We start from the raw sequence: 14,618 nt of genomic DNA, 5'->3' as shown, positions 1-14,618 counted from the left end.
ATCTTTAAAATACTACTAAATACTTAATTTTTTTATTGAAAATTTATAACATAATTTAAATTGAACTTAATTTTATAATGAAACAAATATATAAATGTACAATATACAAATGACGTTAAAAAAAAGAGCTAATTCACTATTCAATCTGATTTCAACTTTTTTTATTTACATGAAGATGGCTGCTTTCTTCAAGGCACAATTTTTTTTTGCAAACATATTAAACATTTTTGATGTAATTTGATTAAAGAAAGTGTACCATGTCACTGCATTCACCAAGTACACTCTTCACCATAAAACAAAGTATGGTTTTAGAATAGTTTCTATTCCTATAACATCCAAAAAAAATTCCCACGACCAAATTTAACTCTCTGTGAGGAATAGACTTCGTAAATTATTTTAGAAACATATCTGTCTTTTTCATCCAATAGTTTAACTCTACATTTTATATAATCAATTGTTGATACTGGTGCTCTTGTTTGAACTGAGAACACACTTGTTATTCTTCTTATACGTGATTCAAATGGAAATTAAATAATTCCAGATTCTCTAATTTGATTATATAAAGCTGGGCTTGTATGTATTGTGCCTAAGTGTTTAAATTCCTAAAAATTTCAGGAGAGTATCTTCGTCCTTTCGCACTTGGTGACGGTTAAGTTGTTCTATAATAAAGCTGATATGGTTTTACGAATTAAAACCTTGATGATGTACTGCTTCTTCCAACATCCCAATAGCATACTTTATTCTTGAAGCTAGTTTGAGATCATCCTTTTTATTTTTTTAAATGCTAAAATGTTATTGATATCGGAATAACGGCTCATAATCTTTGATGAACATATATGATTCACTTTGACAATAGGTATAGGAAGAAAAAATTGAGAAAAAGAGGTCATTATTCACTTTTAAACCAAACAAAATGTAAGGAATAAGATTCTATGATGAGAGGGTGAAAAACATAATGAAGTCTTCATTATATGTTACCTTTGGTTAAACACGATTTATCCAGGGTTTTGTTTATGTAAATGACACTTTTTATCTCACATTTTTGAAATAAACGTTCAATTTGAGAATGAAGTCGAAGTCATCTTGCTCAAATTTGAAAAAATAACCATGCACTTTAAACTACTTTGAAATGCTAATGTGTCTTATCTAAAGTATAACCTTTTAAGTTTGTTTTCTCGAGTTTTTTCGGAATATCTGGAAATATTGTTGGAACAGCATCACATACATACTGGATATTTATACTAAGGATAATAAACAGTACATGTCATATCAACTAATAATAAAAAGGATAAGAAAGAAGAGGGTGGAGGCGAGAATGTATTTTATCCTTCGAGCATACATAACAATAAATATTATAATAAATACTCGAAAACTGAGAGGAAACAAATTGAACACAAATTAAACGTGAACAAATGTGTTCTAAACACATGCGCTTGGTGCAAATATTGTTATTTTATGTGAATAAGTTTTGTAAAGGGATGGAGAAAAGCTCGCCCTTGCAAAATTTGACAAAACCTCGGAACTGCTCAAAACTTGGGATTATCTTCTTTTTTTTTCGAGTCCATATTAACATGTAAATCTTCCAATACTGACTTCCTTTCTCTGTGAAATTTAGAATGTAGGTTTTCTCATTGGCTATGTAGAAACTTGTTGACTTTTGTGCAATGTGTTCCCTTAAAATATATTTTTTTGTCTGACGAGTTTTTTATTAAGCAAAAGTTTTATGTTGAGTAACGAGTATTCAGGCGAGTTTAACGAGTAACTTCGAGTGTTTTTTTTAAACTCGAAAATACTCATACAGCAAAACTCAGGTATTGGCACATCACTACTTATATTTTAATAGTGTTAATTCATTTTTCTACTTGAATGATAGATTAAATTCGTATTATAAATATTTCTATTAATTTATTTAAACAAGAAAATTCACTTTGAGTAATTTATATTCTATTGAGCAAGTATTTAGTCTAAAAAATACCCAAAGGACCACATCAGAATTATGTTTAATTTAGTATATGTTTAAATTTAGTTCAAATCTGAGATGGTTTGGTAAAACACCTTGGAATGATCTAATCATTAATATTTTATGGCTAGAGGTTTCTGACAATTCTGGCTCTTAAATTGTATTTCCCAGAATCTTTTTAAATAAATATTTATCACGAAGAGATTTACTAACCCTCATTGAAAAAATATTTCTTCAAAGAAACTGAATTAAAACATTAAAAGGGTTTTCAGTGTACTTTGCAGTTTCCATGGCGTGCGTTGTAGTTAAATTCTTTAAAATATTGTGAGGTAGTCTTAAAATGGTTAAGTTTATCTAATATGAATGTTTCATTTAAATGATTTCGGATTGCCTTATCTGTAATCATGACTAGTTAGTCTAAAGAACCACGAGTTATATGCAACTTGAGGTCCGATGAACAATTCTTCTTAATAATGATATATTTGGCATCACAGGGTTCCTCAGAGAGTGAAAAAGTTATTCATGGGCATTGTCCTTAATATATTATTGCAGAGATAATAATTTTGATACAATTGCTTAGTACTCATCAGAAAAAAGTGGCACAAATTCCTTTGACTAGAAATTATGCTACTGGCAGTTTCCAATATTAGTTCTTAATAAAATCATATTTGAGATACATATAATATTTTGGTTGATATAAAATATTATTAGATTAAGTAAAATGATTTGAGCGTTTTTCACTAGATGTCCTTAGTGAGTTATATTTTACCATTCCATAAAAAACGTATAAAGTAAGCTTAAATGTTAAGCGTACAATTAAAAAAGTTCATTTACAGTTTTTTTTTGGTGAAGCCTAGCTATGTGTAACAGCGTTCCAAAATGGAAGTAAATAAAGATAAAATTTGAAACATTCTTCAGTTTTACTACGAACAAAGTGAAAAGGCGGAGCCGGTTCTCAAAAAATTTTCTCCCATTTATGGATCCAATACAGTATCGAATGCAACAGCAAAGCGGTGGTTCCAACGATTCCGTTCTGGTAATATGAACTTCGAAGATGTCGATAAAATAATGGAAATCGTCTGGTTGGACCGGTATGTGAGCACTTACATAATTACCCAGGAACTGAAGATAAGTCAGAAACCCATTTAGAACCATCCAAATAGGATAACCACCCAAACTATTAATTTTATTGTTAAAAATAAGCGAAAAAATTCTCAGAATTTTTTACTTCGCCTAAAATTAGTTTTTTTCTTCCGAGAATAATATTTCTATTTAGAATTGGTTGTGATTTGCATCAGGTAGACAATGCACAGAAGGCATCTGTTTCTTCAAAGTTGATTGGCTTGGCAAGGAAAAAGTTTTCCGGACAAATTCATAAGCTTTAGGACTGTAAAAATTAAGAGTTTGGGAAAATTCCATAACTTCATCAGAGAAAGTTGATGTTCTGGACTTCTTGCTTATGAGATCCTTAACTAGAGTAAGTTGTACTCCTATGAATAACGCAAGTTAGTGATACCAAAAATTTATATAATTAAAAAGATGATTATAATACTGAAGACCTTTATATTTATCGAGGTGGTAAGGAGTTTCCTTTCTCAGTATATTATCATGGAGGTGATTATCAAGAAGTTGCATTAAGTTAGAATTTGAAGATTTTGATCGCTTTACTTTTGTTTTTAGACTTATTTCTTTAACTATCTTATTTTGAAGGCTATCCCGAAGAAAATTACATTTTTCTTTAATTGCGTCTATGTCATTTGGGTAGGTATAGTTATGATCATTATGAGTTTTTCTTTTTTTTATATCAGGAAGATAAGATATTGAGCTAGTTGAAGGTATATTCACTCTGCTAGAAGGTTCTTCTTGCATTTGGTCTACTTGAATAATATTTTCCTGTGTCTGTATATCTATTGGAGTTTTCCTACTCAAAGTCTGGGTAGAACATTTAAAAGGAACAACACCTTCCTTTAGAATTCTCCGCTGTGGATCTGAAACACAGTTATTATTAATTAATATACTCTAATTAAAAATTAGTATCATGATACTTGTTATAAAGTCCTCTTTATAGAAGTGATCTGAACATATCCTTCTGTGACTATTTAATTTCCATTTTTTCCAGCGAATTGCAAATCTCCAGTTTGATTGGATTTTTGGATTATTGGGAATTCTATGAAATGTGATATCTCTACCAGTCGATTTTGAATTATTTTTACAGCCAAAAGCAGCACAGCTATGAGTCATTTTCTACAAGTATTTCAATTGTCAAATTTAATCACTGATGGACAAAGGAATTCCATTATATCTGGAAAAGACAAAAATGAGTGAATAGATGACAAAAATAATCCTTCATAATTTTACTTTAGAAACAATGTTATATAATTCATTTTCCGTTTCTCAAATCATTAAAAATTAATTAATATTGTTGGTAATTAGTAATTAGCTTCCAATGTTTCAAGAAATATACATCAAGTAGCCTCATCAGCATCGCAATTGATGCAATTTTTTTTAGTCCTCAAAAATAATCATTTATCAGCCATTTTGTTTCTAAATTAAGATATTATCATGTAACTCAAATATATATATTTATAATATATAAAATGATTTATAAAAATGAGATAAAGGATTTAGTGTACTTAGGAAGATGATAATGCAATAATTGAATATTACTACATGAATTGTCGATATATTTATCCTGCAGTTTTGACTTTATTAATGAAAATGAGTAATAGATAATTATTATTTTTAATATTGGAAAGTTAAAATAGCCACAGTTAACATTGCTCATATATGCATAATAATCCATAAAAAACTTAAATGAAAAGATGGCATACATGAATTGCTACTAATTAGATTAGTCTCATGAATTAAATTAGCTATTTTGAGACAAAGAAATCGTGCAATGTTCGTATACAAGTTGCAACATGTACACAATTAATTAATATAGATTATTTTTAGAAAATATGCACTTGGCTTAATTATTAAAAATTTGTAAAATAAATAAATATACTATTTAATAATTGTCCTTAAAATATCGTATGTATTTTAATAAAAGATGTACGACCATTTACTCTTTTTTTTTCCTTTTTATGTATAGTGTACGTCAATATAAAATAAATCTTTGTTAGATTTATTCTCCTGATAATAGCTGAAATGAAATTATGCCATAACTGCGAGATGTCTGACCACTTTTTGCTTACCGTGATAACCCTAAATATTATGAAGTAGTGATCCCTGCATAAACCCATTCATAGTGGTTGTAATTTGTAAGTGAGTAACTAGAACAGTGTTTCTCAAACTTAATACAGTATGAGCGTACTTACAATTATACTACAGTTACATGCTGGAGCAAGTACTTATACTGTATACAAAAAAGGACTAATAAGTAATATCTTATAATTAAGTTAAATATATAGAAAAATAACGCATTTAAGACAAGAATAATGAAAACATACGTCACTGAAGTATATTTATTCATGTCTTAATGTGAGACATGAGCTTGATGAGGGAGAAGATCTTGTTCTTACGAAGGGAAATGTAACTTTATTCGACAAAAAGGAAGAATAAGAACGACTATGAACAGAAAATGGAACTAAATTCACAATAAATAATAAAGAACTGACAAATGATATTAGTGTTAGATCGTGGAGAGGGTGATCCGATTCGATTGTCACTTCATAACTATCAAAATAATAATATTATATGGTACTGTTTAGTAAAGAAATGCGATAATTAATGTATCATAGTCTAAACAAATCAAGCCAGTAATGTGATAGGTCTGTAGGAAAACATTGGTTAGGCACTGCATCTACCCTGGGACTGTATAAAGCTTAATATAACGAGCTGTAAGTGCCCCTTTAAAGGGGGACTTAGAGCTCCTTTTTTGATTCACAAAACCTATAGACCCTAGTATGCATGACATTGAATTCCATTACTCAGAACTCATCAGTGATGAGTATCACTCAGTTAGCAGGAGGATTAAGATGAGAGAAGAGAGGAGTTGGAACTGCGTGGAAAGATTTTTCATTCATGGTCATTTGGATGGATCTGCATCCTTCATATTCCTAGGAATATGATCCAATTCACACGCCTTCTCTCAGTGTTTTGACTAGGGATCTCGACTCTTAAGGCGATATCTCTTGAATAAGTGCTTCACTCCTTGGATTTCATCTCTTTTAATCGAAGGATCGTTCGTTGTGCTGGTGATCTGTGATAGTGACTTCTGCTCTCGTTAATCATTGTCCTATACATTAATTCCGCTTGATTTTATACCGAATAATCATATACTTCAAAGAAAACTATTGACAGAATAGTCATTAATAAAACAGCTCCTTCTTTGAAATTCTTGAAAGTCACTCAATCTTATTTCTTAATAAAGATACAATTTTCTAGATGCATTAACCGGAGAAATAACTCATCTCAATCAAATTGATATAAATTCCATTTATAAGTTGGACTTAGTGATATACGGTCTATACGGATAATAATATCATCTGAACACTTCAGGCTCACACCTGATTTCTTTATTACTTTTGAATCCCTTTTGTCATTGGAAAACAAGTGGAATATGATTCTAGACTCGTAAAGATCTGAATATTTTGGCAATTCCCAAAATTAAGCGTCGAGAATCCTATACTAAACAGCCAAATATTAGAATATTACTTTCGCAAAGATCTAGGATCTCCACACGAATAAATAAATTATTAAATGTTTTGCATACTAGATAATTAAAAGTTGTTTTACGGAAGATAAAGAGCTAAAATGTAAGAAAATCATAATACAATTGTTTTAGTATTGATTGAAAAATAATAAAACATTAAGGATACTCTTCAAAACTAACATTCTCTATTTATGAGTTCTCCGTTATTTAATTTTTTAGCGTATTGATTACTAAATAAATAAAATAGATTTACATTGAACTTTATTTTTATTCTATTAAAAATAAATGACAAATTAAGATCTTAAGATTAATATAAAGTAGTCTACCGTATTTCTTCTCTTTTTTTTTTCTTTGCTTTTTCATACCTACAAGGGTATAGTATGAAAATAAGATACAAGTCTATATAGTCTCAGATATATATAAATAAACATAAAATTCTAAAGATCAAATGACGTCACATTTTGAGGAGGTATGAGAAAAAAATTTAATCTTCGGCTTAGAATAAGTGCAATAACTCTGTACATATCCATCGAAAATAATGGATTTTTTTGGTTTGAACAAAATTATAAACTCAATATACGTTGCTGGAACATATCCCAAGTCCTAAATTCAGTTGTGTTTGATTTTTGTACCTAATAACCTATTAATTAATTATCTTGGTTTTGTGTTCCTCGTTTCACGTTATTAGGCCAGAGATATTAATTATTATGAGTCCAAATTGAAATGTGCTCTCGTTCTTTTACAAGGACAGAAGACTTGAAGATACATTTTGAAGGAGCTCATAAGAAGAAGAGAAAATTCCAATTTAGTTACTGCTCTAGTTCTTTTACACAATCTGGGAGCTTGAAGAACACATTGAAAAGTGTACGTCCCTTTTGAACTTCGAACAAATCACACCATCATTGATGGTTCATGCCTTTGCGTAAAAATTAGTGTCAATAACATCGTCACAAGCAAAGTGGCTATATATAGTCTTGTAATATCCTAAAATACACCCCGCCCCACAGGTTGTGCAAATGAAGTACTGACCCCCAAGGTAGCTTCAACTCCACCGCCGTCGCGTTTCAAAGAATCAAGAACCTCTTCTAATAAGCTATAATACACCTCGGCCCACGGGTTGTGCAGGTAAAGTGCTGGGCCCCAAGGCAGTTTAACTCCACCGCCGTAGCATTTAGAAGCATCAAGTACCTCTTATAATATGATATAATACAACCCGGCCCATGGGTTGTACAGGTGAAGTGCTGGGCCCCAATTTTATGTAATCAAATATTAACTAAAATAAACGCTCACATTAATAATGGGTTAACTAGAGGACAAGTTAAAGATGTTAAATCATTACTCGTATGATACGTAAGTTTTAGGATATAAGGAATGTTGAACTGACGTGTGAACTTTTGAATCAAGTTATCAAGTGAACTGGAGTGTATTATTATGATTTATGGGATTAAAAGGGATTATTGATGCTTGGAGAAGCAGCTGTGGAAGAATTTAACCTACCATGGGCCCGGGTGTGTTTTAGCATATAAGACTTTTATTTTTATCTTTCAATAGTTTGCTTGTCTGGATATTACCACGCAACGATATGTAGAAGAGGATAATTATCCGAGCCCACGAACAAGAAGGCCCAATTTCAAAAATATTATTATATATATTTTTTTTAATCAATAGAATAATGTTAAAAGAAGGACTTTGAAACCTCCCAAGCTTGTTTCATATCTTCAAATTCATGTTCAGTGAGTACGTGCAATCTCAATTTAGTTAAAGCTTAAATTTAGAATATTATAAAGCCTCTTCATATGCAATTTTAGAAGTCTTTACTTTTGTAGCAGAATTTTATTATCAAGACCTACAGACCTCTTAGCCTGGCGGTAATATTAGTAATATTTGATTAAAAGAGTAGTTATGAGTAGTTAATTATGTTATTTCTATGAAGAAAGAGTCCAAATTTCATCATATAAATAATAAAGTGGCCAATATATATATTAATTATTATATAAACGACAAGAGATCAACAAGGGAATATATTCTTGTTCTTTTGGAAACAGAGCATATGTATAGAATAACTCATTAATTTGTGTATTTATGAAAAATAATAAATTATGAAATAGCCACGAAGTATTAAAGGAAAATAGGGAACCACAGCTGACAACAAAATACAAAGGGTATTTTTGTGTTCGCGAGATAACGACGTACTGTCCCATCCGAACGTGTTTTCAGCATAATAATTGATATGACAAATAATCTCTGAACGCAGAAAATGTTTAAGTCTAACTAAAGTCAGTCAACTTGTATTACTTGGTACTAATTTGGATTAATTGCAGTTCGATCCGATTAAATACTGTAATGTAGTAATCAATGATCCACAATATTTTTTAATGTATATTTTATATATAATATATTAAATAAATTTATGTCTAATAGTTTACAATTTTTCCGTTACAATTTAATCTTTAAAAATTATTCTTTATTGATTCAATACAGGTTTTTAGATATCACTTTGAATCATTCCGAAAAATAGTAGAAAATTATTTTTATTAAAGAGGGGTATTTTATAACTGATTCAGTGAACGAATCTTTTTTGTGATTTAGTTCACTAAATATAGTCATAATTCCTCGTACTAAATTAAATATAAGCTGATCTTCAAAAAATTCTTCAAATTGTCAGGATTACCATTTTGATTTTTGGTTTCTTTTTTTTATTAAGATACCCAAAATACACACAATTTTTCACACACGTACACATTTATATCTATCCAAGTTGCAAGATTTGGCACTCGGACTTGAAATTCCGTTTTACTCAGGGCTTGATGTTGAATTTAAAGTCGGTCTCGCCCTAAAATTTCAGCGAGTCCGTAGACCTGGTTGTAACTCTCCCTGCTAACAGAATAGTTAATGAGTCCCATTAAAATACAATTTGTGCAACAACTATTGACTATCTTGGACTATATTAAAGCAATAGTAGATATTTATTGTGTAGCTAACTTGTGTTAAGATTTGGCGAGTCTATGTCAGCCCAGTTCTGAGTAATGGAGTCAAAAACTAAGTATTGCAAATGTTTCTGGTCTCACCTATTATTTTTAAAGTTGACCACTATCTCTCTTGTAAGTACCTTGGCTAGAGCTAGAAACGATTCACATATATGATATAGGTGGGCGACATAGGAAAAGAAGTGGGCGTTTGTTCTTTGGGTTGTTTGTTAAGATTCATGACAACCGGGAATTTGAATTTATTTATATTAGAAAGATCAAGAAGAAGGTGTTAACTTTTAAGACTGTTGATCGATCCAACTAATTTTGTCCAGTTCTATAGTTGAATTGAGTTGAGGAAGGGATGCCTCCTAATAGTGAGACAGAGGAGGAGCTCTCTAGAGACCTGAACTTGAAGGGTCTTCCCGAGATTTTTAGTTTTCCGAGTAGCAGTTTAAGCCGTCGCTATGAGGATTTTAAAAGGATTTTAAGCAGTTGCGACGCGGATCGAGGAGTCCATGCACGGGATATCAAGTCCCTTTGGTGCTCCTATCTAGAAACATATTGTGAACTTCCCAATTGGTTGGCCGTTTGGACGTCCAAGGCCAACAGTCCCGCGGTGCACAAAGTGGTAGATGTCATTTACATCAATTTCCCAGATTTAGAAGCTTCTATTGAAGTTCTGGACGATGACAATTTTATCGAAGACAACGAAATGGTTGTTCCTCTTATGGAGCTCTATCCCATTAAAAATCAGTTGAAGGAGTTTAATATACTGAGCACAGCCACATCTCTGGACCAGTTGAGATTTTTTTATAACTACATTTGGAAACCTTGGGATGTGAATGACGAAGTCTCTGAGGATTGGGTGGAAGAACACCTCGAGTTTCGCATCAATTTACTTACACTTGATCCATATGATACCGTCAGAGTCAGATTAGATAGACTTGCCTCACAAACGGTATACAATCAGGCTTTGATTAAGCAACTAGACGCCTCAGGCTCCTTTGATAGCGAGACTTTGAACAATGAGGATGAAACAGATGAAATTATTGTTGAGAAATATGATGTTTATTTAAGAGAGGAGAAGATACGGAAGGAAGTTGAACTGCTAGAGAATCCCACTCTTCGCTTGGCTAAATTTAGAGTTGAGCAAAATAAAAAAATGGAGAATCACCCAGAGGGTGTTCGAGTCTCACTCGTCAATCCCTCATCTTTTCCTCAAATCAAATCCATGTTCAAAACAGCTATTAATGAACAAGGTCTGGATGAGGATGTCCCTCTAATTGTACATGCAACCTTTCAGGAAGCATTAAATGCCTTTCTTCCTGGTGATGTGATCGTTCTTTGTCCGGGAAAACATTTGCTCGCCTCCATTGAGGATTTTAGTAAAGGAGGAACTATTATTGGTACTCATGATGTGATTATAACTCCAGACGAGTTCAATTCTTCAGTCATGATGAACTTTATGAAGAATTCCTCTATTAAAATAAAAAATGTAACCCTACAAACGAGCAATAATTCCTCTGAAACTCTCTTTCTAAATAAGGATTGCTCCCTGGAATTAATTAATGTTCAAATTATTGGAGGACTCACGGGTATTTTTGTCAATGGAGGCAAGCTATCCATGAATAAATGCTCTATATCTCAATGCTATACTGGAATTGAAATATGTTGCTTTGAAGTTCATATTCAAATGAAAGAAACTGAAGTGTCAAATTGTTGTAGAGGGCTTATATTGGATGCAGAAATAACAGCGGAGACTCTAGTCATGAATGAAGTGAAACTGCTTTCGAATACTAGCACGGATCTTTACATTTATCATTATAAAAATACGGATAAATTAGTAAAGGGAGATGCTTCACTTCTTAAAAGTATTTCGCAAATCAGTGCTGAAAGTTCCTCCAACACTTTTGGTAATGTTACCATCGATCCGGATAGTTTTTATGAGTGACTCCAGCCTATTCTTAATTTCTAATATGACTTCAGAATTTATTTTTTTCCCCACAAAATTCTATTAATTTTCTTATTATACCTAAACTCTACTCAACTAACTGTTAATAAAAGATATAATTTTCTAAATACATAATATCTTATAAGTATTCGTGTTGATAATTGTAGTGTAGAATACATTTAAATTCTTTCACAAATTATTCTAATGAACTCTTTGTGTGTGTCGCAAATTGCATTTCAAGTCCCTAAAATTGATCCTAACAATAAAAGAACGAGAAATAGACATATTTTATTTGAAAGACCATATCGGGACTTAATTTATGTCTTATAAATCAAATTAAGGTTCTAAACTATAGTTAAAATTCTTGGGTATCTTAACTTATTCCACAAACTTGAATGCAATGCCTATAATTGACTCTAGTATGCCTATGAAACATTGGATTGTTTGTATATATACATAAAAATAGTAAATATGCAATTTCTCCTATTCTCTATTTTTGTTCAAGATTATTTTCGTGTTGAAGTTTAATTAAGTAATTAATATGTTCAAAGTATAACTTTTGTCTGTCTTAGTTGATGAAAATTACAAATATTGATGTATCTGTAGTGGGCACAACATTATTATTGATAAGTAATATTTAAATCTTCAAAATCAAGATTTTTATTATTACATTTTTGCAATAAAGATGAATTTATTAAGACTAATACTAATATTTCCTTACTCGAACATTTGTGAAATTTGAAGTATTATAATTTATAGCTTATAAATCATTCATGTGAATTAAAAAGTGACTTACACTTTTGCTCAGCGACTACGATGGACAAATTAAAGTTCAAGTACCCATTTTCTATCAATTTAAATTTACAAGTAATTTTAATGAATCTAAATAAATATATAATTTTTAATATGGATGGTTTGACAATATATATACAAATATCTCATGAAATGTACAAAAATGACTTAATATTAATAATAAAATAGGCTCCATTTTCTTTAAAATTAGTATACTTAATTTTTTTTTCTTCTTTTCTATACAATGTTTTAAATCTACGGCTTTATTTTACATTTATTTAGGCAATCAAATAATTTCGCTAGACAATATATTTTTTGTATATATTATAACACAAGAGTGAATTATTTGTATATTAATTAAATGATTTTAATGAAACTTCGAATTTAGTATTCAAATAAACTTGATGTATAAAATATCCCTCTTTTTTTCGTAATTTAAAGGCTTCTTAAAACAGCACTCATAATCTTTGGAGAAGAACAATTGAGAAATAAAGAATTAAGAGTTCTCTTAATATTTAAAATGACAGTATGAATTAGAATAACGAAATTATAATAATGAGAAGTATAACAGAGGCGGATACTCCAATGATCCCCTTGGCCTTATTATTCTCCCACCAAGCCTTTCTTCGCAGCGCCGATGCTGAGGCTGTAAAGTTAGAACTAAAGACATTGAGTCGATCACTTCTCTCTTGTAAGTCATCCAACCGATCATTCCTTTCCAGAACACGATTAACGTTTTCTTTCATGATGTTAGTGACTTCATCCACTTTATTTTTAAGGCCTACTAGCTTGGACTTGGAGTCAGATTGATGGAGAGAGACTCTGGGACCCTGAAGGAAAAAGTCATCATCGTCATCTGATCCGCTTCCGAGAAGCTCCCTTCTTTCACCTCTTCCATCGCCAGTCATGCCAATGATGAGGGAGTCATCTGAATCTTCGTCATTAATTGGAATATTGGTAGACATTTTGGATGATTTAATATATTGAAGCAACTATGATTGATTAATTAATGATGTTGTGTTGATTATTATGTTAGGAAGACGATGTAATTTATATGAGTAATCATAGTTGACTGATGACGTCATACGCCTCAAACAGTTGACACAATTGAGGGAGCACTGCTGAATACAGAATAATTAAATAATTCATGAAACGCACTCTTTTTTGTGTGTTTGACTAGAGAGCAAAATAATTTTCTCATTTTCATAAAAGTAATGGAGTAAACTGAAAGTTTAGTATCTTATATCTTACCCATTTCAAAAAATAATCTAATTTTTTTTACATAAAGATTAACCATTAAACAATTATACTTTCAATGACGTTACATATTTGTAATATAACCCAATTAATAAAATAAAAAACCTATATTATGCACAATATACCCTATTATAGAGCAAGGTTGTTCCCTAATCGGTCTAGCGGGCAATATAATTTCTTCGGCCCAAATTTTCTAGCGGCGTCCCTTGTTTTAAATGCCTGTTACTAAAATGAGCTTGTATAAAAAAGAACAGAGACCGATAAAGCTGAATTGAGACCGATAGAACCGCTGAACCTGAATCGGGCACAACCTTGCTACGCAGCATATATCCAACCCAATTTCTTCATATTATGTTCAACTGTACAACAGTACAACTGTAATATCTTATCCTAATTAATAGACCTACATAATATTTAAAAGAAATTGCCATATTATTGGAACAACAAGTGGCATTTTGATCCATTCTTTCATTTTAGAGTAATATTTGAAATCCCATAAAAATTTTCTCGAGGACAAAAGAATGGACTCACTGCATACATACAGCTACAGATATAAGGCTTTAATTATTGAAATGGATGCATTTGCTTTTCAAAATTTGAATGTCAATTTCAATTTGTATTTGTACAACATCAAATTTAATAACAAATATATCGACATATTATAACAATGATCTTTCAATGAAATACTTCATTCATATGGTTTAGAAGGCCCCTACTATTGTGTTACGCACTGGAATCGATAGAACACTTCTTTTTCCCGATGTAGGATTCTAGTAATTTTAAAAATATTACTTAAATTTTACTATTTACGGAAATTTCTCCTCAAAAAGGATGTTTTCATTACAGCAGGTTGATCGATATGATTATTTATGAGTATTATGTACGTTTTTGAAGCAAAGCAATGGCAATTTATGAATATATTCTATTTTTAGACGGTTTTACCTATTATTTTAATAATTGGGAGTTGTAAAAATAGAACAACGCAACATAAATGTGCTATAAGCGTAGCAAAAACACCCAACGTCGAATATC

The 14,618-nt window shown here is 31.0% G+C and overlaps 2 protein-coding genes and 1 non-coding gene across 5 annotated transcripts; 1 reads left to right on the top strand and 2 right to left on the bottom strand.

The window, feature by feature from the left end:
* Positions 1–16: 16 nt before the first annotated feature.
* On the bottom strand, positions 17–6,787 carry LOC121130017 (uncharacterized). Of its 3 annotated transcripts, XR_011783782.1 has the most exons (5): positions 5,413–6,787; positions 4,006–4,262; positions 3,520–3,948; positions 979–3,450; positions 17–844 (listed from the first exon to the last, which is right to left on the bottom strand). It is a non-coding gene; the product is annotated as an uncharacterized protein (transcript). The 3 variants fall into 3 exon arrangements; XR_011783784.1 differs by lacking the exon at positions 17–844 and having other exon boundaries at positions 2,686–3,450; positions 5,281–5,418; XR_011783783.1 differs by lacking the exons at positions 17–844; positions 5,413–6,787 and adding an exon at positions 5,158–5,332 and having other exon boundaries at positions 2,686–3,450.
* A 3,006-nt stretch (positions 6,788–9,793) lies between these two features.
* On the top strand, positions 9,794–11,685 carry nesd (nessun dorma). The gene has a single exon (XM_040725915.2). It carries the CDS (start codon positions 9,948–9,950, stop codon positions 11,535–11,537), a length of 1,590 nt encoding a protein of 529 aa, XP_040581849.1. The 5' UTR covers positions 9,794–9,947; the 3' UTR covers positions 11,538–11,685.
* A 706-nt stretch (positions 11,686–12,391) lies between these two features.
* Positions 12,392–13,416, bottom strand: LOC121130162 (vesicle-associated membrane protein 3). The gene has a single exon (XM_040725914.2). It carries the CDS (start codon positions 13,292–13,294, stop codon positions 12,863–12,865), a length of 432 nt encoding a protein of 143 aa, XP_040581848.1. The 5' UTR covers positions 13,295–13,416; the 3' UTR covers positions 12,392–12,862.
* Between the last annotated feature and the right edge of the window lie 1,202 nt (positions 13,417–14,618).

This window comes from Lepeophtheirus salmonis, chromosome Z (assembly GCF_016086655.4).
Source record: "Lepeophtheirus salmonis chromosome Z, UVic_Lsal_1.4, whole genome shotgun sequence".
Taxonomy (NCBI): domain Eukaryota; kingdom Metazoa; phylum Arthropoda; class Copepoda; order Siphonostomatoida; family Caligidae; genus Lepeophtheirus; species Lepeophtheirus salmonis.
This window is presented reverse-complemented; position numbering and strand designations above follow the sequence as displayed.

Coding starts and splice junctions, on each gene's coding strand:
- LOC121130162 (XM_040725914.2), bottom strand. CDS start 13,294: ATGTCTACCAATATTCCAATTAATGACGAAGATTCAGATGACTCCCTC.
- nesd (XM_040725915.2), top strand. CDS start 9,948: ATGCCTCCTAATAGTGAGACAGAGGAGGAGCTCTCTAGAGACCTGAAC.